This window comes from Mustela nigripes, chromosome 15, assembly GCF_022355385.1.
Source record: "Mustela nigripes isolate SB6536 chromosome 15, MUSNIG.SB6536, whole genome shotgun sequence".
Taxonomy (NCBI): domain Eukaryota; kingdom Metazoa; phylum Chordata; class Mammalia; order Carnivora; family Mustelidae; genus Mustela; species Mustela nigripes.
The window spans coordinates 21477126-21500708 of NC_081571.1; the positions used below are offsets into that span (position 1 = coordinate 21477126).

At 43.7% G+C, this 23583-nt stretch overlaps 1 protein-coding gene across 1 annotated transcript in view; it reads right to left on the bottom strand.

Moving 5' to 3' along the window:
• FOXO1 (forkhead box O1) overlaps nt 1-21919 on the bottom strand; it is a 96734-nt gene extending 74815 nt beyond the window's left edge. Inside the window, exon 1 of the mRNA XM_059378275.1 lies at nt 21174-21919. Within this exon, the coding sequence (XP_059234258.1) occupies nt 21174-21824 (651 nt within the window). The 5' untranslated portion in view covers nt 21825-21919. The remainder of the gene's footprint in view (nt 1-21173) is intronic.
• Between the last annotated feature and the right edge of the window lie 1664 nt (nt 21920-23583).

The following is a 23583-nucleotide window of genomic DNA, read 5'->3' on the forward strand; positions in this document are numbered from 1 at the left end:
TATAAAGGCCAACTGATGATCTAGTAAGAAGGCTTGGCAATCCACAACTCCTACGAGTTGCCGGGAGGGTGGTCTGGAGCAAGCCCCAAGGCCTCCCTTGGCCTCAGTTTCCTATCCATGCATTGGAGACACTGCCAAATGGTAAGGAAGACTGACTAGCACTTAGCGAAGTTTGGTTAATAGCTTGAGAATTTTACCTCATCCTTGCCCTTCAAATGAGGACTCAGTAAGCTTTCTGAAGCTTAAGCTCACCCCAAGAACAAAGTCTTTTCTGTCCAAATGGGTCAGTGCTTGTTCTATTTGTCAACCATAGAGCATCAGCAAGCCAAGTCCATCTGTGAAAGGAACTACTTTCCTTCTTTTAAGCAGTATGTGGAGGGAATGACAGAGTCCACAGCACAAAGGAGTAAAGTCCACCCATTCACCTACAAAGGAAAACACCGGGCAACTCCTTCTGGCCACACTGTGAGCCATGTGGGGTTACCTGGTCATCTCTTCCCAACCACTCATTAATCATCACCACAAATGCACTCTTTCCTCTCCTCAGAAGAGGAAAAAACCCACTAACCCAAAGGTTCTTTCCACCAAAGTACTTTGTCATCCTCAAGAGTTAACCAGCTTGAGGAGCCTGGGTGGCTCAGTCATTAAGCAGCTGCCTTCAGCTCAGGTCATGATCCCAGGGTCCTGGGATCAAGCCCAGCACCAGGATCCCTGCTCCGTCTCACTGTGTCTCTCTCTGCCAATAAAATAAATAAAATTTGAAAAAAACAAAAAAGTTAACCAACTGGAAGAGTCAACAAAAATTTGTCTTGGGATTGCCAGTTTCTGCATTAACAGTTTAGATTCTGTTAATTAACTGATTATTATCCATTAATATTATTTTACCCTTGTATTTCCAATTTTAAATTTAAGTTCTAGTTCTGTTTTTTGTGGGTTTTTTTTTTAAAGATTTTAATTTATTTATTTGACAGAGAGATCACAAGTAGGCAGAGAGAGAGGGGGAAGCAGGCTCCCCACTGAACAGAGAGCCCGATGTAGGGCTCTATCCCAGGACCCTGAGATCATGACTTGAGCTGAAGGCAGAGGCTTAACCCACTGAGCCACCCAGGTATCCCTTGAGTTCTAGTTTTGTTCTCCAAGAGTCCAAAGATAATCATTCTCTCTGATGTAGCACAGTGAAGTGGTTGAAAGCCTGAGTTTTATAATAAATAACCACTGACATCTTGCTTGGTACCATTACTTACTACATAACATTGGGCAATTCATTTTGTGCCTCAGTTTCCTCAACTAAAAAATGGGGATAGAGGGCACCTGGCTGGCTCAGTCAGAGAAGCATGAGACTCTTGATCGTGGGGTCATGAGTACAAGCCCCTCGGGTGTAGAAATTGCTTAAACGGGGCACCTGGGTGGCTCAGTTGGTTAAGCGGCTGCCTTCGGCTCAGGTCGTGATCCCAGCGTCCTGGGATCCAGTCGCACGTCAGGCTCCTTGCCCAGCAGGAAGCCTGCTTCTCCCTCTGCCTCTGCCTGCCTCTCTGTCTGTCTATGCTCATTCACTCTGACAAATAAATAAACAAAATCTTTAAAAAAAAAAAAAAAAGAAATTGCTTAAACGAATAAGTACTTAAAAAAATAGTAAAAACAAAAGGAAAAATAATTAAAAATGGGGATAGTAACAGTATCTACCTGGTATGCTTATGTGATTGAATAATAAATATGCAGTCTAATTCCCATCCTCTTCTCCTTCCTTTAACAGTAAAACTAATCAACACTTGCTTGAATCTAATATACTCTCTCAAAGAGGAATGGAAAACCATAAACTTAATTTTCATTTCAAAAAGCTTACATGCTTCTAATGTGTTTGGTGCTTAAAATGTGAAAAGGCAGTCAAAATATAAAGGAAAAATAAATTACCCATATTTATACAATCCAAATACTTTCCACCATTAACATTTGGGTATTACTTCCTTCAGATTTTTGACACAACCGGAAATTGAAAGGTATTTCATACAGTCAGATCAGTTTATATACCATTTTATATTCTGCTTTTTCATGTTGCTAGGTATTTTCCCATGCCATCAGAAGCTCTTCCAAAATACAAAACAAGTCTTCCAGAATGTCCCTATCAAACTCAATGCTGTACTATTAGGAAAGATAGCTAGGTATTTTGGCTCTTTCTTTGGTTCTGATCTGTGCTTTTTACCTGAAAATATTCCATAGAAGAGACCCAGATGGGGGGCCAGGGGGAGAGCCTCCCTCTGCCTGCAACTCCCCCTGCTTATACATGCTCTGTCAAATAAAGTTTTTTTTTAAATATATAAATTTAAATAAATAAATATAAATATCCCAGGGCATCTGGGTGGCTCAGTTGGTTGGGTGTCTGCCTTAGGGCTCACATCATGATCCAAGGGTCCTGAGATCAAGTCCCACATTGGGCTCCCTGCTCTGCAGGGAGACTGCTTCTCCCTTTGCCTCTGCCTATCTCTGTCTCTCATGAATAAATAATTAAATAAAACCTATTTAATAAATAAACAAGAATATTCCATATAATCCAGAAGCCCATAAACGGAAAAATGAAAGCCCCAAACTCTCAGCTACTCTGAATTTTAAGTCCAACTGTTCTGATTAATGCTGAAGTGTGTAATATGGCGTAATTATACAGCTCCTGCTCTAAACACTTCCATTTGTCCTATCAAGTTCTTCCCGGTGGAATTGTTAACCCCATTTTACAGATCAAGAAACTAGTACATCAGTGATGTGATTTATCTAAATATAAATTATCTGGTTACCAATCTGAAAACAGAATCCAGGATTCCTAATATTTACCGCAATATTACAGATCTGGGTGAGGCTCTTGAGGTCATTTGATAAAACACAAATGTTAGGAATTCTGAAGGCTCTGCAATGGTCCCAACATCAGTTCAGGAACACCTTGGTAATCTAAGGACATCCTTCCAGAGGTGTAAGAAAACTGATCTGACTAAAGACCTCCGAGCATGTTTTGCAGGCGCTGGCACTGGCCAGCCAATTAGACTATCTAAAATCACAGATGGGAAAATGGAGACAGAAGGAAATTAAAACACACAATCCCAACAACCTCTGATTAAGACTAGTATTCCTCTCCCACCTCAGCTCACCTCAAATGAAGCCAAGTAGGCAAAATTTCCACATCGACTAACAGAGGAACGTGGGAACTTCACCGCTTCTAACAGAAAGGGAACTATTAGGAGGGGTAGGGAGATGATGATGAAGGCAGAGACGAAATGAACACCCAATCCAATGCAGCTGAAGAAATATTCATAGCACAGTATATGTACATGGGTCATCCCAAGGCATGTAACAGGTCACACATGCAATGCTGGCTCAGGCACTTCCCAAGCAGTTTACAGGAGCTTGGAGCCCTTAGCACTGGAGATGCCAACTCCATAAAGCCTGCCTGGTTTGATACGGTCAAATCTCTGTAATCAACAGACAAAAATGTCCATGCCAAGTATTAAAGCAAAACAGGGACAGCATTCTTGCTCATACTCATTAAAGCACAAAAACCATACAACCCTGCGATTTTTAACTCCTTTTACTAATGTACAGACTATGGTAACACAGAGATATATCAGAATGTGAAGTCAACCAACACCATCCATCTCCAAATTAATAATTTCTGGATTTAACACAGATGGGATGGGAAGGCTGCAAAGTCTGCTAAACCAGATTATGGCTCCACAGTTTAGGAGTCACCAATGCACAGCATGAAGATACACTTTTAACTCCACAAGGACAAGTAGTAACAGTATGCACCTAAAGGGACACCTGGCTGGCTCCGTCAGAAGAGCATGTGACTCTTTTGGGGTTGTGAGTTCAAACCCCACAATGGTAGAGGTTACTTTAAGATCTTAAAAAAAAAAAAAAAATGCACCCAGAATTAACACTGATACAGCTGTATTTACTTATTATCTTGCACCTTTGTTGGTTCTCTCTTTCCAAGTGTCAAATACAGGTTAACTACACATCACATAACAGGATGGATTTGATAGTGCAGATTCAATGGAAATTGACATCTATACAACTAGACTATCTGATGCCAGAAAAGCTGTTCCCTTCCTTTCCCTGCCTATCTACCGGTACAAGCTGAATTTTAGTAAAACTATCTTTTGGGGCACCTGGGTGGCTCAGTTGGTTAAGCATCTGCCTTTAGCTCAGGTCAGTCCTGGGATAGAGCCCCACATTGGGCTCTCTGCTCATCCGGCTCTCTGCTCAGCAAGAGCCTGCTTCTCCCTCTCCCTGCTTGTACTCCCTTCTCTATCAAATACATAAAATAAAAATATTTAAAAGGGGGGGCACCTGGGTGGCTCAGTCATTAAATGTCTGCCTTTGGCTCAGGTCATGATCCTGGCGTCCTGGGATAGAGCCCCACATCAGGCTCCCTACCCCACAAGAAGCCCGCTTCTCCCTCTCCCCCTCCCCCTGCTTGTGTTCCTTGTCTCACTGTGTCTCTGCTAAATAAATAAATAAATATCTTAAGGGGGGGGGGAACCTCTTTAAAAAATATATGTATTTTCAAGACAGGTAAACACACAATTACAGATTTTTTTAGCTTAAAGACTACAGTACACTGAGTTTTTTCCATTTAGCTTACCCCTCTCAGTTACTCTCCTCTTTATAGGCCTTGCTTAATGTGGAACATGCTCTGATGAGGCACCGTACTACCACCCTCCAAACACAGGTTAGAAGCACACGTCCCTACGCCCCTACAGTCTACTACAGTTCTTCTATGTCAAATGGCGACAGCATATAAAAACTAGCACAGGCTCAAGCCACCCTCCCAGAAGCATGGTGCCCAAACAAGGGCACCAGCAACCCTGCTGTGTACTTCACTGGTCATTCCCCACCCACAACAGAAGACTAGGTTTGGGATTCTGTTTTGTCAACACATAGAAATCTAAGTCTTCTGAAAGCCTTATTAAAGAGTTAGAACTAGTTAGCTGGGAAAAGAATAATTATAGGAACTGGCTTCCTGTTCCAGAGGGAAAATAAATTAAGCTAATTCAAGATGGCTCCCAAATCCAGAACCAGAAGCAAGCCAGGGGTAAGGGAGGGAGGAATTATAGGCAAACACCTAGGCTTATAGCAGTGTGGGAAGTAAAAGATACTCAAAATCCGCAAAAGGTCGAAGAGAGGCTTCTGTTTCAGATGGGTAGTTCTAGAATTTGTTCGAAAAGAAACTTCAGGGGCACCTGGCTGGCTCCATCAGCAGAGCATGCAACTCTTGATCTCGGGGTTGGGAGTCTGAACCCCACATCAGATATAGAGATTACTTTAAAAAAAAATAGTCTCCATGATTCTTCATACCTTCATTACACAAACTTGAAAGGAACTTGAAAGCCCAAGCCAAAATTCAAGAACTAGGAAATAAATGAGAATCCAAACACTTTAACCTAACTCCTATAGAATTTGTCAGACATTAAATATTCTACTTATAAATACTTTTGAATGGGATTAGATCTATTAATAATTTAGTGACCATTTCCCATGGCAGTAATTGATACAATAGGGTTGTTTTAACGAAGTAAAAATGTACCAGTAACCAGCAATAACCTTGGAATAAATGTTTCACCTGATTTACATTAATAGGTTGGAGAAATTTATTCAAATTAAATAAATTAGGGGACTGAAAATAAGAATGCAAAAAGGAAATGAAAATATAAGGAGGGGAGAAGTAGGAGATGATCAAAAAGACCCTTTTAATATAAGCCATTTAGATCTGTACCCTCAAAAGTTCAGAAGATTATGTGGCATTCTTCACTTAGTGAATTAATTGAGACCAGATCAGATAAGATTCCCTACATCCCACATTTTTAACTAATCTACCCCAGGTATCAGCCTTAGATGGGCCACGAGAAAATTAATGAACAAAAAGCCTTTTAATGCAGGGGCTGGGGGGTGGGAGGGCAGTAGCCAAGAAGGGTGTCATAAACAGGGTGTCATGATTTTCTGTTTAAAGCACTTAAGGCAAAAGTGGAATTCTGTGACTTCTAAAAAGGGAATACTGCAAAAGTCTGGCTTCAACACTTCTCTTTACCTCAACAAATTTTAGGTACTGAATTTTATGACAATTCGGAAGGAATAATTTTTGATGGAGGTTCTAACAGTGGTTCAGGAAAACAATCACACATGTAAACTTAGTAACAGCAAAACGCTCTCCTGCTCAGGGGAGAGGAGAGATATGTTCCCTTTTGCAGCTTTCTCTGCTATTGATAGCATACTTAAGACATATAAAAGCATCACAAAAAGAGATTTTCTTTCTTCCTTTCTCCTTTTTTAAAGATTTTATTTATTTATTTGAAAGAAAGAGATCACAAGTAGGCAGAGAGGTTAGAAAGGAAACAGGCTCCCTGTTGAGCAGGGAGGCCGATTTGGGGCTCGATCCCAGGACCCTGGGATCATGACCTGAGCCCAAGGCAGAGGCTTTAACCCACTGAGCCACCCAGGCACCCCAAGACTATATAATACAGTATAGTATAATATATATAATATATACATATTATATATATACAGTATATATAATATACTATATAGTTTATATACTACTATAAATACAAGATTTCAAAGACCCTAAAATATCTAACTAGTCAAAAAATTAAAGCCAGATCAAAAACATAAATAAAACTAAATATCATTATAATATTTTCCTAATATTCTGCACTAAATAATTTTGTAGGCTCAAACTCCTGTAAAGAGCACGCTTGTTTTTGAACCACACCCAGCAGAAATAATTAAGATCCTCTTTGTGTGGTTCAATTTTTATTTTTTTCCTGTCTTCCTCCACCACTGGTTGAAAGAGCCAAAATGTGTATTCCCCACACTATCACAGGAAACAAAGCAAGGGAATTCCATCTAAACTGAAGGATGTTAAATTCCCAGGCACAGCCAAGCAGGATGTCAAAGGTCATACCCCATATTTGGCCAAAGAAAAATACTACTAATATATTTATAGCTAGAACGAATAACTAAAATTCAAAAACTATAACCTGAGTAAAGATGGAAGAGGCATTAAATTCAGAAGTTTTTAAGCCTACACGCGCGTGCAGTCCTGGCGACCTCCAAGCTCATCTGCAAAATAAATACGGTCTAACAAGTCATTATGCTCTTATCAGTGTGCCCCTGACAGGACAAGCCCTGCGAAGGTCTGCAGGAAAGCCGCTGCTCACTTGTTTCAAGCCAGAGTAACAAAATAGCCTGAGGGAGCAGGCCGACCTCACCAGGAGAGATGCGCTTTGTGCAAAAGGCAAGTCACAAGACTCCAAAGTTTGCTTAATAAAATTCAATGTCATTTTTTTTTTTAATTTAAGTGAGTCCCTAAAACAGTCTCAGCTTAAAAAGGCATGTAACTAAAGGAGGGCTCTCCATTTCAAATCCCAGATGTAATATTCACAGTTAAGGATCACAAAAAGAATTTTATCAGGAAAGGAATCCCTCTGATGCAGTACCTTAAAATCTGAGATGTTTAAAGTTTTCACTTTATGCCTCTGACACCTTTACTCTTTCTCCCGGTCCTCTTTAAAAGTTATCTGAAACACAAATGGGGGTGGGAAGTGTGAAAGAGCTTAACTGGAGGCCCCCAGCTGTCAATCGAAGGAGAATGACCTCAGCTCTTGACTTCCGTGACTACTTAGGTTTTCCTTTTTTCTCTTCTTTCCTTTTATACAAACACAGGCGGAAGTCATGGTTAGTCTAAGAACCATAGCCTTCAACAGCTTGTCTTTGATTAAAATGTCTCCAAAATTTCATCGCAAAAGAAATTAAAAAGGGTCTTTCTACGAATGAATTCAGCAAATGATATAACCCAAGATCATTTACACTGTTCAACAGAATCACATGGCACAATAGCCATTATTTTAGTGTTTTTAAAGAAAATATAATTTTATATTTCTTAGAAATATAATTTATAAACCATGCCATCCAATGGTAATGAATTCTGAAACTGACTCACAAACATGTACCTTCCCTTAGTCTGCAGAGCAGAATGAACAAGTAATGTGAGCTACATATGTATCACTATAATATTCTCTCCATTTTATCCTGTATCTCTCTCCCACAACCTCTACCTTTAGCTCAAAATAAAGCAAAAATAAAGCAATTACACTAAGGAATGCAATGACAATATTCAAACTTCTTATTAAATGGCTTGAAACCCAACTAACCTGGAAAGATGATTCCAGAATATTTACTTCTGAGTTAAACATCACAGGCTAAAAGGATCATACAGAAGGTCTGTCTCTGAAAAAGTGAAAACAGACAGTGTGGGGACTAGCCCCCAAATACACAGCACCCATCTAAACACCAAAGTGTAAGCTTATGAAAGCTGTTACAACCATGCAGCCATGATTCTAAAATTTCTTTTTTGGTAATTCTAAATCTGCTTTCTTGTGCTCTGGGGGTTTTGTGGAGGGTTTGTTTGTTTGTTTTTAGAATGTCCTCTATGTAACTATTCAAAGATATCAAACAGCATTTCATGAAATACAAAGCACCTTAAGGAAATATCCAGGAATACTAGGATATAGTATTACAGTGCTACTAGAAAGCACTGAGATCATAGCTGGGGAAGTACCCATTACAGAACCAAAAAAGATGATGTAAATCACATCAAGACACAACTAATTACCGGAATTTTTAACCCTAACACCTTTCCTTAGTGTTTATTTTTTTAACTTTCCCCAATACTTCAGAAAATAGCAATAAAAACCATTTGGTGATCTCTTCTAAAATGTAAAGCCATCAAATACTGTGTTTGAAATCAGTGTCATATACATACCATTCCCCCCCCCTCCCTGCCAAATACACAAATTTGCCACCTGTTAATGCAAATATATATAATAGACATAAATCTAGGCTCTATATAATCAATTCTATTTTATGAATTCTAAGAGGTTTAAGAAACCATTTAAGACAAACCAGTAACAGAGGTGTAGGAATCTTTCACATTCAGTATATGCAAATGTTATAATGGGACATTAAAAAGAAAGGAGAAACCAATTCAGTGCCACAGATTACATAAAAGTCAGCAGGATGTCCACAGGAAGCTTTCACATTCACTGCATGTAAATTTCAAGATGGCATGCATATCTACCCATCCAGAGAAAAAAGGTTTACATTCAAATTTAGAGAGATGCAACCAGCTTGGTACCCAGTACACAAACAACCTTAGGTAGTATTTACAAGTTTGGCAAGTTCTCCTCCCCCCACTTCAGAGCTGGCCCCTCAGACTGAGAGTCAGAGAGGTTCCAGATGCAGACAGGTGATGTAACAATTGCCTTCAGGTAGGTGGGTTTCTCCTACATTCAAATCACAGTATGGTGGGCTGAACTGGACATTGAAACTTCACTGGTGTGACAAATTGATGATTCTGCAAATTACAAGTCCCAAATTCAAGAAACTACATCATCTCTGAAAAAAAATTTGACTGATTTATCCTGATGCAACCCTACATTTAAGGTTATATGAGAACAACAGGTAAAAAAATTCCTTTCATGTCAAAATAGTACAATAACATCCACATTTTGACTTATCACTACCTCAAGAATCTGCCAAAATAAGAGCCTCTAGCTAAACCATATGCAAACCATTTCCTTTGACCTTGCTTCCAAGCAACCAAACTGTCTAAGGTATTTGATATGTACTTGTACAGACCATTCCCAAATACATATGTGGTTATTTTGTTTTCAAGCTTTGAAGGACACAATATTTACAACCCTAGGAATTATGCAATTCATTTTAATTTCTCTTCAAACTGGATCTGAAATCCATTCTGTATGCAGGATGTATGTATTCTCCCATTCTATATGCAGGGATTTCTCACCTAGACAACAAGATGGTTCCTCTCTAAAGACACCTGCATGGCAGGCTTTCTGCAGCATGAAACTGGTAGAGGAAAAGCACTAATTTTCTAGATTAAAAAAAGGAAAACTGGGGGCGCCTATATGGCTCAGTCAGTAGAGCATGCGACTCTTGAACTAGGGTTTGTGAGCCCAAGCCCCATCCATGGTGGGCACAAAGACTACAAAAAAAAAAAAAAAAAAAAAAAAAAGGAAAACTTGTGGGGTGGAGGGTGTTGCACAGGGAGGAACAAGGGAAGCAAAGCTAAATGGTAGGTGCCTCCCGGCCTCAGATAACCATTTGAGATACTGAAATGAAAAGATCTTTATCTGCCCAAAGAATCCATGCTGGTTCTCCTCTTCCTCCTTCCTTCATTAGGCCTCTCTCTTAGCTGGAGTCCAAGTAAAACTCAGAGGGTTAATCCTGCTCTTCAAGACTTTTCTACTGCAGTTATAAAATGCAACCACTGAGGTCCCCTCCTCTTCCTGAAGTCAGGTTCCTTGAGCTACTTTCAGACTGTTAACTCAGAAAACCAGTAATTGGAGGCCTCTCACCAGCAGTGCACAGGCAGCTCTGTAACAACTTCGGGATCCCCGTTATAAGGAGAAAAACGAGTTCTCAACTCTGATGTTTATCAGAGTTGGTACAATAAAAAGAAGAGATTCAGGAAACTATGACCCATTTTCTAGATTCATGAGGAATGGCAATTAAGAAAACTCTGTTTATCCAAGAAATGTGTTTAATCCAACAAAAGAATACAGGCCACCCCTTCTTCCCACCCTCTTTTGCATAACAGCTCTCCTTTAATCAGAAGAGGTAAGCAGCATCTCCACAGCCATTAAGGTCACAGGATTTAGCATCAGGATCAGTTCCTAACTTAAGCCACACAAAGTGACACACTGTAATTAAAACCAGCATCAACTAGGGGGAGAAGGTAAGGCTGAAATCTTTTTCAAGGCTGAAAAAGATTCTGTTTTCAGGTGTCAAAAATCCATACAGAGATGTGGGAACCAGCCACACTCACAAAGGTGGCAGCCTGGGGACTCCCACGTACATGGCCAACAGGAGAGTGTACAAGGAGCATGGGTTGTAGGAGATAAGAGCACACATCCCAACATCACTACAGTTGCACACCAATGCACCACAGGCTTTAGAGGTGGCATTCTCTTCTGGAGAAATGTGCCATCCACCATCCCTAAGAATTCAAGAACTCCTGTGACTTAGTGTCAGTAGGGATAAGCTACCTTGGAAAAAAATGACCTGCCCTCCCACACATCTACAAATTGACTCTGCCTCTCCTCTTAGGAGCTAAGACCCCACATTGCTGTCCTTCGTGATCACAACTAAGATAAGACACAAGTTAAAGGATGAAGGTATTTTACATCTCTCTCAACTTACAGAATGAAAAGACCAAAGATGAGCTACAATTCTGAACCTCACTTGATCTCACAAGTGTATCCTGGTGTGCTACGAAAGCTATTTTGTCCACGTGGAATGTAACTTACACATTTAATAAAACCTCATAGTAGTGAGCTCTTTGTTTTTGATTCCCTGTCCCTCACTCCCCAAAGCAAGGTACCTTTTAAATGATATGCTGTCTGCTACTACAGGTATGTATATAATACTAAAATAGCCTTCTGCATTTCTTCAACACTTGTTATTTCTAACATGGCTAATAAGTTCTAATAGGTGTAAATTTGTGCCAATTGCTATAACTGAGTACATTTTATACTGCATAGATCTTTAAGTTCTCCATGAGCTAGCCAGGCTCACTCACACAAGGATTCAGGATGCACTCAGTTCCATGTCTGTCTGCCTGATATCACTTTTAGGTTTAGCACATCAAAATTTAACTCCCTTTGGACCCACTGAAGTCTCTCATTATTACCTTCATCCTATACTAAGGTCAGTGGGTAAAAACGTATTTTTTTTTTAAGATTTTATTTATTTATTTGACAGAGATCACAAGTAGGCAGAGAGGCAGAGAGAGCAGAGGAAGCAGGATCACTACCTGAGCCAAAGGTAGAGGCTTTAATCCACTGAGCCACCCAGCCCACCCATCCCCCGGGGATAAACATATTAAAATGAGAAAGCTCTCAAGAATTTCTAGTATTTCGCTAATGCAATACTAGAACTGATGTAAAATTTAAGGCATCTTTTTAAGCCAATATAACTTTGCCTCACAATTGCCCTAGGTATATTTTGAGATTGCTAACTCCAGCTTTAGGATTTCTCATTTAAAATAATAATAATAATAATATATAACAATGAGCTTTCTGGAGCACCTGGGTGGCTCAGTCAGTTGGGCATCTGCCTTCAGCTCAGATCATTATCTCTGGGTCCTGGGATCAGGGCGGGGTGAGGCCTGAGGCCTGTGTTGGGCTTCCTGCTCAGCACAAGGTGGGAGGTGGGGGGTGTATGGTTCTCTCTCTCTCTACCCCTTCCCCCCCTCCTCATTCTTGCTCTCTCTGAAATGGATGAGTAAAATCTTTGAAAAAGAGGTGGGGGGTGCAGTGTACCTAGTTGGCTCAATCAGCTGGGCATCTGCCTTTGGCTCCAGTCATGATCCCATGACCTGGGAATCTGCTTCTCCCTCTGCCTTTGCCACCGCTCGTCTTCTCTCTCTCACTCTCTCTATTAAGTAAGTAAAATATTTTAAAAAGATAAAACCAACAACAATGAGCTTTCCTTGTTTAAATCACTCTCCCAGGACACAAAAGTATGAAGTTCAGGTTTTTGTTTTTTTGTTTTAAATAAACTCTACCCCCAAGGTGGGGCGCAAATTCACCACCATGAGATCAGGAATTACACGCTCCACCATACTGAGCCAGCCAGGCAGCCCCTAAATATTAGTTTTAAAGAGCAGACCAAACAAAAAGCTAAATATTATGTAAATGCCTACTGTTCATATACTTTTCTTATTTTTTTAGCGGGGGGCACAGGGAAGGGGTACAGAAGAAGAGAATCCCAAACAGACTCTGCCCTGAGCACAGAGCCAGACAGACACGATCCTGAGAGCCTAAGATTTCTCCTCAAATTATGAACCCAGCTGAAACCAAGAGTCTGTTTCAAGAGTCAGACACTTGGGGCACCTGGGTGGCTCAGTTGTTAAGCATCTGTCTTTGCCTCGGGTTATGATCCAAGATCCTGGGATTGAGCCTGGCAGTGAGCTCCCTGCTCCACTGTGAGTCTGCTTCTCCCTCGCCCTCACCCCCTGCTTGTGTTCCCCCTCTCGAGGTCTCTCTCTGTCAAATAAATAAATAAAATATTAAAAAAACAAACAAAAGCCAAGAGTCAGACACTTAACTGACTGTACCACCCAGGAGTCCCATGCCTACTATTCATATTAAATTAATTATATAATGTGTTCCATCACCAAATTCTATGTATGAATTTTAAACCAAATGTAATACCTTGTCTTTATTTGCATTCCATGGGTTTCTATATTTATATGAGCATCTCTAAGAAATTGGATTTTTTAAAAGTTTTTATTTATTTATTTGACAAAGACACAGCAAGAGAAGGAACACAAAACAGCAGGAGCGGGAGAGGAAGAAGCAGGCTTCCTTCTATGCAGGGAGCCAGATGCAGGGCTCCATAGCAGGACTCTGGAATCATGACCCAAGCTGAAGCAGACACTTAACGACTGAGCCGCCCAGGTGCCCCCGAAGAAATTGAATTTTAAGAACTAAAAATGTGACCATATTTTCATAATTTCTTATTTTATTAAAAAATATAATTTCATAGAAAAATTTAATCTATAACTTTTTTAAGAGGATTTTTTTTTAAAGATTCTATTTATTTATTTGACAAATCACAAATAGGCAGAGAGGCAGGCGAAGAGAGAAAGGAGGAAGCAGGCTCCCTGCTGAGCAGAAAGCCCGATGCAGGGCTCAATCCCAGGACCCTGAGATCATGACCTGAGCCAAAGGCTGAGGCCTTAACCCACTGAGTCACCCAGGGGCCCCAAGAGGATTTTTTTTTTAATATTTTATTTATTTATTTGATAGAAGACACGGTGAGAGAGGGAACACAAGCAGGGTGAGTGGGAGAGGAAGAAGCAGGCTTCCTGCTGAGCAGGGAGCCCAATGCCGATGTGGGGCTCTATCCCAGGACTCTGGGGTCACGACCTGAGCCAAAGGCAGACACTTAATGACTGAGCCACCCAGGCACCTCTGTAACATTATTTTCATACTATATACCAAGTCCAATTTCAATCTGACAATAGTCTACCTATACTTTTTCAAACTTCCTAGGTTTTACATATCACTCAGAGAAACTGATGCTCCCCTATTTGCATGCCTTTATGAATGCCAAACCATCATTTAGAAAATCAATTTAAAAAATAATCTGATGGGAGGCACCCAGGTGGCTCCGTCAGCTAAGTGTCTGCCTTCAGCTCAGGTTATGGTCCCAGAGACCTGGGACTGAGCCCCACATCGGGCTCCCCACTCACTGGCAAGCCTGCTTCTCCCTCTTCTTGTGCTCTAATAAATAAATGGAATCTTTAAAAGCATAATAACATGATGGATAGAAAAATGGATGTGCCAACAACAGATACACAGTGAAGCAAGTACAATAAAATGTTTGTCATAGAAACTAGATGGCAGGGGCGCCTGTGTGGCTCAGTGGATTGGGCCGCTGCCTTCGGCTCAGGTCATGATCTTGGGGTCCTGGGATCGAGTCCCGCATCGGGCTCTCTGCTCAGCGGGGAGCCTGCTTCCCTCTATCTCCCTCTCTGCCTGCTTCTCCATCTGCTTGTGATCTCTCTCTGTTAAATAAATAAATAAAATCTTTAAAAAAAAAAATAAATAAGCTTCATCTTAAAAAAAAAAAAAAAAGAAAGAAACTAGATGGCAGGTATACAGGTGTTCAATGTAGAATTCTTTCAACTTTGCTTAACATTTGAAAATTTTATAATGAAATCGTGGGAGACTAACATCCCATTTTCAAGGTCCATCTCAATAGCCAACACAGAACTCAGTTTTTCTTGAAGGCACATAACCCTTTCTACAGTGTATTATATAGTTACTTACTTGTCATACCTCATATATCCCTACAGGATCCATGTTTAAATCATTTTTCTATCATTCAGATACATCTAATACAACATCCTGTAAACATTCGTTACACCAATAATCCAATAATCATACAACAAATGGAGAAAAAATAAGATACTGTGACCATCTCCAGAAAATAAAACCATCACAGAACTTTATAGTTATACTAATATAAACATTATCACATTGTGAAAACACAGAAAGCTAAAATAGAAAAGATCCGTAGTTCAAGAAAAACTTTTTCCCAACCATATATTTACAATATAACTGCAGGCATTAAAGTTAAGTTATAATACAAAGCCGCATGAAATCAAGAGATCACCAGGCATTCACTATGAGAAGGCAAAAATGCCTTCAGGCAGGAACCAAGACTGGAAGTTGGCAAACAGATGTGTGAGCTTTGCATACTAAGCAAAATTTTCAAAACCTCCAGTAAAGGCACAAAATGATCCAAGTCCTGGGGACATGATGGTTTTTTAGAACTTAAAGAAGAGACCTAACCTGTAACAGGTAGGGGTCAGGAAGTCAATGTCTCAGCAGACTGAGAAAGAAGAGGGGAGATACTCTGGGCACTGAACAGCATGAAAAAAGTGTGCTGAAGAGGACGTCCAAGTCTGAAAACTAGGTAAATGGTTAACTAACTAGACCACTAACCAAATCCGGAAACTCAAGATGGGAACCTCATCTCAGAGTAAGAGGAAATACAGCATGCTTGGGTTTAAATGTTCAATTTGAGGTGAAAGTGGGACATTTATGGCCTTTAAGTAACTGGAGACCAGGACAATAGAGGGGTTAAATTATCTAGGGGGGAAAAAATGAGAAAAAGTCTGCACCTTGTCCTGGGGTATCTTTAGGTTTGAGCATAGAAGAAAAAAATTATAAATAAGTGAACCAACTGGAGGAGAAGCCATACTGTCCATATAACTGAGTGCCCAGTCAGAATGGACTGGGTGGTCAATGGAAAACTGCAAAAGGGGAAGACCTGGACACTCCCCTGTCAGCTTTAGTGACCTCTGACCATAAAAAGACGGCAAGCTTCAGCAATCATCAGAAACCAAAAACTGGGGGCTACAGAAGCTCATCACACAGCTCTACCTCACTTTTTTTTTTTTCCTGTAATAAATACAGCCTGAAATAAAGGACACTTGTTGAATTTCTGTCCTTATTTAAAGTAATGCATTAAGGTGAAAATTCGCTACATAATAAACTGGAAAGGGACAGCAAATTTAGCTTTCTGATCTTATTTGGCATAATATCAAAACTAGTTCGCTCTTCTTAAGAGCTTATGTCAAAGCTATACAAGGATGAATAAAAAAGAAAAAGAGGGGGGAGAAAAGCATCCCCCCAAAAAGCCTTCCAAGTGGCAAGAATAATTCAAATCAAGTCTCAGTAATTGCAGTGCTTACCCCACAAGTTTATAAACCATAGACTGAGTGGAATAAAGTGGGATGCCATGAAGAGGGTGGTTTATTAAAAACCTGAACCATGTGAAATCACTAATATATAAAAATCCATTTTCACATTTCATATGTTCCTTAGAAGACCACAGATAACAAGCAGTAATTCTCTGCAAAGAATTTCTGCACCACTGACATGAGTTCTGTTAGTCCTTATCAGGAATTTAGCAAAAAGGGTGAATTCCTCCAAACTTTAGTGCTCTTATATACAGCATATTCATTGGAACACAAGCCCTCACCCCTTAGACAACAAAATAAAAATTTCCAAGTTCATCCAATCCTCTGACAACTGAGAAGGAACCCATACTAACTTCAGAATCTTGTACACAGCAAGAAAAGGTAGTTATCTGACCCAAAGGAGGTCCTCGACGCTGGGCCAAGGGCAGGTCTCTACAAGTTGTTATTATGAAGGCCAAGGCAAATGTTGAAAGAACCAAGGCTAGATCCACTCTACTCAATGTTCCAATGCTCTGTACAACTAAATACTCCTTTGCCCTCGCCAGTCACCACTGGGTTTACAGTGCTTCTCCAAAAGGATTCCAGGAAGCCCCAAAGTTATGGCACATACGGGGGGAGGAAAAAAAAAACAGCTGATTAAATTCCCATGATGCCAGTTTACTGGGTAGTTTCCAAGGGCAGAGTGTTCTAGAAAAATGCAAATAATTCAGGCTCTCCAAAGAAATTCCAGGCAAATACAGACAGTTGCTGTCTTAGAAAATCATACAGAATAGTAGTTTAGGGAGCTCGGATGGTAACGCACAAAAATAGGCAAAACACTTTCAAGCTATCAGGGATTCTAACTCACCACTGAGTATTCCATCCCCACCCCCCAGTTTATATGTCCCTTAAAAGATTCTCTGTGCAGTATATGGTATCTAGCCGTATTTGTGCCCACTGCTAATGTAATAGCTTCTAAGTTATTGTGGGGCAGGGGGAAAAGGGTCTCAATGTACTTTAACCTTTTTTAAAAATTTACATGAGAATTAAAAAGGTCTTCTTTCCAGTATCCAAATATTTGCCACTCTGAGAAAATAAAATGGGGGGGGGGGGCACAAACAAAAATAGAAGTCGCCACTCTGGCCACATCTCTCCCAAGGACCTGCCATAAAAACATAGGTAAAATAAAAATAAAATTCTGATAATCACCAATGAAGGGATTCACACTTGACACCGACACCAATTTTGGAATTTCTGGGAAAAAAGTACCAGCCGTAAGAACTGTCCCATTAGTCCCACACACCTTTTTCAGTCTTCAGCAAATATGCTTATCAATTTTGCTGCATTAATTCCCCTACTCATTTTTAATTCTCTTACCTCATGCTCCCTTCCCCAAATACATATACGGAAATTGTCACTCCACTGTAAAACAAGGTTTTCTTTAAGGTAACTTCAGTAATAAGCTGAAATTAGCCTCACCAAGAGGCCATTCTTTAAGTCAAATGTGAGTATGCAGCAAGAAAACATCTGTCATCCCTGTGCCAAGGACTCTGTAGGATTTAAATCACTCACCTCCAAAATGTGAATTTTAAAATAAAAAAAATTTTTAAAAGTACTGTCAGTTCATAGGCCAAATTAAGAAAAGTCATTCCAAACCAAATATCTGAGATATATAAAACAATTTAAAATTTTCTTTAGGTATCAAGTCTTATTGTTGAAACATTCTTTTAACCCAGGTGTTCCAAATAATGTCAAAACAAAAAACAAGAGTCAACTTAAAACTGCCATTAAAAGGGGGGAGGGGAAGTGGAACCAGAGCTCACAATACTACTTCCCAAGCTCTAGAAAGCTCTCTGTGGGTGGGAGGGTGGGGGAGGGGGACAGGTCATGGAAATGAAGTTTCACTATTTATAAATACTGTACATGCTTTAAAAGATCCCGGGTTTTCCAAAAGTTTTAGCTTCCACTTTGATGTAACCTTATGACACTTATGGCCAATAACAAAGCAAGTGTAAAACAGATGTAATATACCATCCCTACAAACATAAAATGCACATCCCACAAATACAACTAGTGTCTAAGGAACTAGAAGTTTATGAACTCTTTATCAGCTTTTCAACTATTCTGTCCTATGCAAATGGCTTTCAAAATCTCTGGCAGGCCCCAGGAAGTTAAAGCACAAGAAACTGCATTTAATTAAAGATTCAGTCTAATTCCCAGTAGTAAATCACAGGAAATATTTAGTTCCAAACCAGCCTCTCCTCAGTTCTAAAAGTTAGGTTTGGGTTGATTTGCATTTTAGAATTCGATTTCTTTTTTAAGCTAAAAGTCATAGTAAAATGTGTCCCTTTTATGAATCTGTAACAGATGAGTCTTTCAAATCTGAGAAACTTGGTTTTAACAACTAACTCATTTTTATGAAAACTCTAACCAGAAGACCAGTTATGAGTTAGAATACTTAAGGTTGTTTCTTTTCTTCTTAAAATATCCTTTTACTCAAAGTGAAAATGCACTTGCTGTAATCTGACTTGTACCAACGGACTCTCACTACACCTGAAACATTTACTCACTTGAGAACAGCAGCCCACTCCCTCCCAATGCCCCACTTGGTTTCCACCAGGAGCTGTCACTGGGCCTCCAATTCTGAACAGATAGTAACAATTCTTACTATCACTTGATGGATCTTCTACCTACAATAAGTATATTTTTAAAGAAAAAATTAGAATTCCATTTAGGTAAAAAAAAAAATTATAACAAGAAAGAACCTAATAAAAAAAAAGTTTGGGGCTTTGATTTGGCCTTAATATCTATTTTTTTTAAAAAAGCACTTAATCTTAAAAGCCTAGGTTATACTCCTAGTTTAAGAAGAATACTCTGATTTAAGACCCTATGAGAGGCAAAACTAAATATAATCCCCAAACAATGCCCTTCTCCATCTTTGAAGGAAAGCACTCCAGCAAACTGAAGTAGATTGTATCCATTTCCAAGGACATAAAAGAATGGTTTAAGTACACACGGTACTTTCAATGTTCAAAAAAAAAAAATTTTTAATGGCAAATACTTTATAATAAATAGCTCAAGCAGGGTTGCCAGATGAGCAAGTCAAATACTTAAACTCAAATGTTAAGTAAAACTGGATCTGGATTTTGTGACTTGAAAGAATACATACCAAGCTTTTTGAAACAGTAAAACTGCACGTAATGCCTAGGAATGAGATTGTAAGTGGTTACTTTTACTCTAAAACACACGTTGGAAAAAAATAAAATCCTGGCTCCTCCTCCAGGAACTTCAATGAGATATGAGTAAGTTAACCTTTTTGACACACATTAACCACAAACATGACAGCATATGTAAAACCATCGTGTTGTAACCAACTGCGTAGCAAAGATCAATCTTGATTATGCTACACAGTCAGGATAAGGGATGAGGAAGAAGTTCTCAACTTAACTTTCGTATCGATCCCTTCACCTGCGACACTGAGAAACCGTCAGCTTCAGAAGGCCACACTGCGAACGGACCCCCGGTAAGCCTGCCCACAGCCTGTCCTGAGAGCCCCCGGGTCTTTTCGACCCGCAAGTAGGGAAGTACCTGTCCCGGCCCTGAGAACCTGAGTCTCCTCTCTCTGAAAACTAAAAAAGAACCAGAGGCGCCTCATCTATAGTCCTCTATTGAAGCAGGACGTCCCCACACATTCCTTTCACGCGCACCTCCACTCCCACTCGCCCGAAACACTTGTCACAAAGACCCCTGCCACGTCTGTACTTCCACGCTCGGTAACACTGAGATGGCAAAGCGAGAGAGAAGGTACACACACCTCCAACTCTCGTCACCCAGAGCAGCCTCTCCATGCCTAATTAAAGGCCTCGGAGCAGGGGCGAGGCCAAGTTTGGGGGCATTTCTTGCGCAGAGGAGCGCGGGCCACGCAGCCCCGCGGCCGGGCCGGGAGCTGCGCACCGCCGCGGGGCGCGCGCTGGCCCTTTAAAGGCGCTCTCTTCCTACGCCTGCGGCCCCTCCCTCTCCGTCGCAGCTCCAGCTCCCGCCCCCGCCCCCGCCGAGGGTCACACTTGAACTTTAGCTCTCCCCGCGCGGCCCAGCGCCCGCGCTCCGCAAGCGGTGGCCGCCTCTTCGCACGTGTCGGATGCACTACCTCCAGCTCGGCTCGCCCGGCCCCCTGCACTCGCGGCCACTTCGGATAAAATAAAAACAAAGCAAAATGCACACCGGCCTCCAAAAACTGCGCTGCCTGCCCCCAGGGGCCGGCTGGCGACCTGTCTGTCCCCTCCACCTACAGCTCGGTGCTTGGGCGGCGGGGCCCCCGAAGAGCCCCGCCGCACCCTCCTCCGCCCAGCGCGGCGGAAACTGCTCTGCTGCGTAGCCCAAAGCTGGTGGGACGCGCACCGCAGGAGACCGAGAGGAGCCGCCCTCACCCCCCAAGGTCCTGGAGGAAAAGGAGTAATGGCACGAGTCCTCTCCAGTCGTGGGGGAGCAGACCCCAGTGAACCCCTTTCTCCCCCCACCGGCGAACTTTTCTGCCTTCTCTGATGTCCACTTCTTACTGTACTTTTTTCACTCCTAATTCCCAAGTGAGCCCCCTTCCCCGTCCCACTCGAACTCTCACTTGAGCGCGCTCACACACACTTATTCCTGTCCCCCGACGGGTCCCGGGCAAGCCCACCACTCACGTCTGCCACTTCTCGCGCTCTCTCTGCACGCGCCGCCCGCATGCCTTGCACTTTGAGGGCAAGCAAACTTCCACAGTCGCCCCGTCATGTGCCCCACCACGACCTCGGGTGGAGGCAGGGCTCCCCGCGCCCCCTCGCTCCGTCCAGCCTTGCGCCCCGAGGCCACTCACCTTCCAGCCCGCCGAGCTGTTGCTGTCACCCTTATCCTTGAAGTAGGGCACGCTCTTGACCATCCACTCGTAGATCTGCGACAGCGTGAGCCGCTTCTCCGCTGAGCTCTCGATGGCCTTGGTGATGAGGTCGGCGTAGGACAGGTTGCCCCACGCGTTGCGGCGGGACGAGCTGCTCTTTCGCGGCTGCCCGGCAAGCGGCCCGGCGGCGGCTGGGGGCACCGGCGGGTGCTGAGACAGCGGCCCAGGCGGCGGAGGCTGCGGCGGCGCCGGGTGCAGGCAGCCCGCCTCCGGGCTCTGGAAGTCCCCGCAAAGACCCCCGGTGGCAGCAGCAGCGGCCGCCGCCGCCGCCACCGCTGCGGCCGCCGCTGCGGCCGCCGCCACGGAGCCGGGCGCCTGCGGGAAGTCCCCGGGCTCCTCCAGCAGGCTCAGGTTGCTCATGAAGTCAGCGTTGACAGCGGCCGCCGAGGCCGAGGGCAGGCCCGCGGCGGCGTCGGGGTTCGCGGCCGCGCCGCCCGACGGCGCCGGGCTGGAGGTGGCCGAGTTGGACTGGCTAAACTCCGGCCTGGGCAGCGGCCAGGTGCACGAGCGCGGCCGCGGCAGCGGCTCGAAGTCCGGGTCGATCTCCACCACCTGGGGCGCTTCGGCCATGGTGACCCCCACCCCTCCCCCAGCCGCGGGAGAGCCAAAGGGGTCGAGCGCACCACACGGGGCCGAGGGGGAGGGGGTGCGAAGAGCCGGTCCGAGATTTGGGGGGGCGAGGTCCGTGCCTCGGGCGGACGAAAACCGGGAGGAAGGCGCGACGGAGTGGAAGCGCGAGCCCAGAACTTAACTTCGCGGGTCCATCAACATCTAGGCTCTTCCAGGTCCGCTGCACCGGCAGGACTGCAGGCCAGAGTCACTGGGCCGGACAGCAGTCGGCGTCGTACTCCTGCTGACAGGGCCCGCAGACAGGAGGACGGACGGACGCAGCGGGCCGCTCGCTCTCCCCGCGGCGCGACCGCGGCGCTGCTGCCTGTTGAATGTGGCGGCGGCGGCGGCGGCGGCTGCAGCGACTACGCTGCCGCCCGACTTACGGGATCTGCCGCCGCCCCCCGCCCGCGGCGGCGCGCGCGCCGGCCCGCCCCTGACGGACAGCGCGCGCTACCAATGAGCGCGCGGCGCCGCCGCCCAGGCAGCCAATGGTCGCCCGCCTGGGCGGGGGCCGGTTTTCCACCGGGAGGCGGCAGTGGTTTGGTGGGGGGTAGTGGGGTGTTTTTCTCTTTCACTCTCTCTCTCTCTCTCTCTTTCTTTCTCTCTCTCTCCTTTTTCTTTTTTTTTTTTTGGATCTCTGTGTTTATTTTCTGGTAATTCTCAAGTGTTTCTGTGAGTCTCTCGCCCTCTCAGTGTTTTGATTGCTAGGAGGCAAACCAGCGTGGAGGCGGCGGCGACACTTTGTTTACTACTGAGGAGCAAAGCCGAGTACTCGGGAAGCTCGAGTGGAACGAGTGTCTTGCTTCGCCTCGACCTCCTCTCGGGGCCCAGCGTGGGGCGGGGCGGGGGCCGGGGGAACGCTCCTCGCTCCGCCAGGCGCTAGGTGGGCGGCGGAGGTGGCCTCGCGGAATTCTACTCAGTCGCCCCCCTTTTCGGCTCCACCCACGATTCTTTTGCAGAGAAACGTGGGGAAATCGGTGGGTTTTGTGTTTGTTTTTTGTTCTCTTTCCCTGCGACCTGTCAAATTCTCCAGCCCCCACGCGGGCTGCACAGCAAACCTCCCCCCGCACCAGGGTCCCGGCGGTGGAGTCCGCGCGGCGGCCGCCCTCCCCACGCCTCCGAGCCCGGAACCCACCTGTCCGCGACCCCAAGCGGAGCCTCTGCGGTTCCCTCTGGCCGAGGGCCAGGCGTCCAGCCCACCAGCCGCCAGCTGGGTTCACTCCATTCTTGACCTAAAAGGCTAGAAATGAGGGAGAGGGGACTCAGCGCGGCCGAAGACAATCCTATTTCACATGCACACCCAGACTCAAGCATCCTAGACCTCATTCCCTCTGTGGGAACATCTTCCCCTCGGCGGGAACCTCAGACTCTAATAATCCAGGGGCGGCGGGGGAGGAATCAGAGAAGAGCATGTAGACAGAACCTCCTCACTTTATTACTTACCCCTAATACACTTCCACTATTTGCTTGTTATTTCCTTGCTGTGGAAGATGGAATTGGCAAGGTGTCGGTCGAGAAGTAAAAGCGCCCAAAGGGTAAGACGAAAGCCTTGGGGCTCAGCCCTGCCCCAAACCCAGTTTCCTCTAAACTGTTCGCCTCGAGTGTCAGTAAGCCCATCACCCACCCAACCCCACGTTTGGGCTCCCGGTCCTGTGGAGATCAGTGGGGCCAAAAGTAGGAAGACAGTGATCCTGTGTGCTACGGAGCAAAAGAAGCA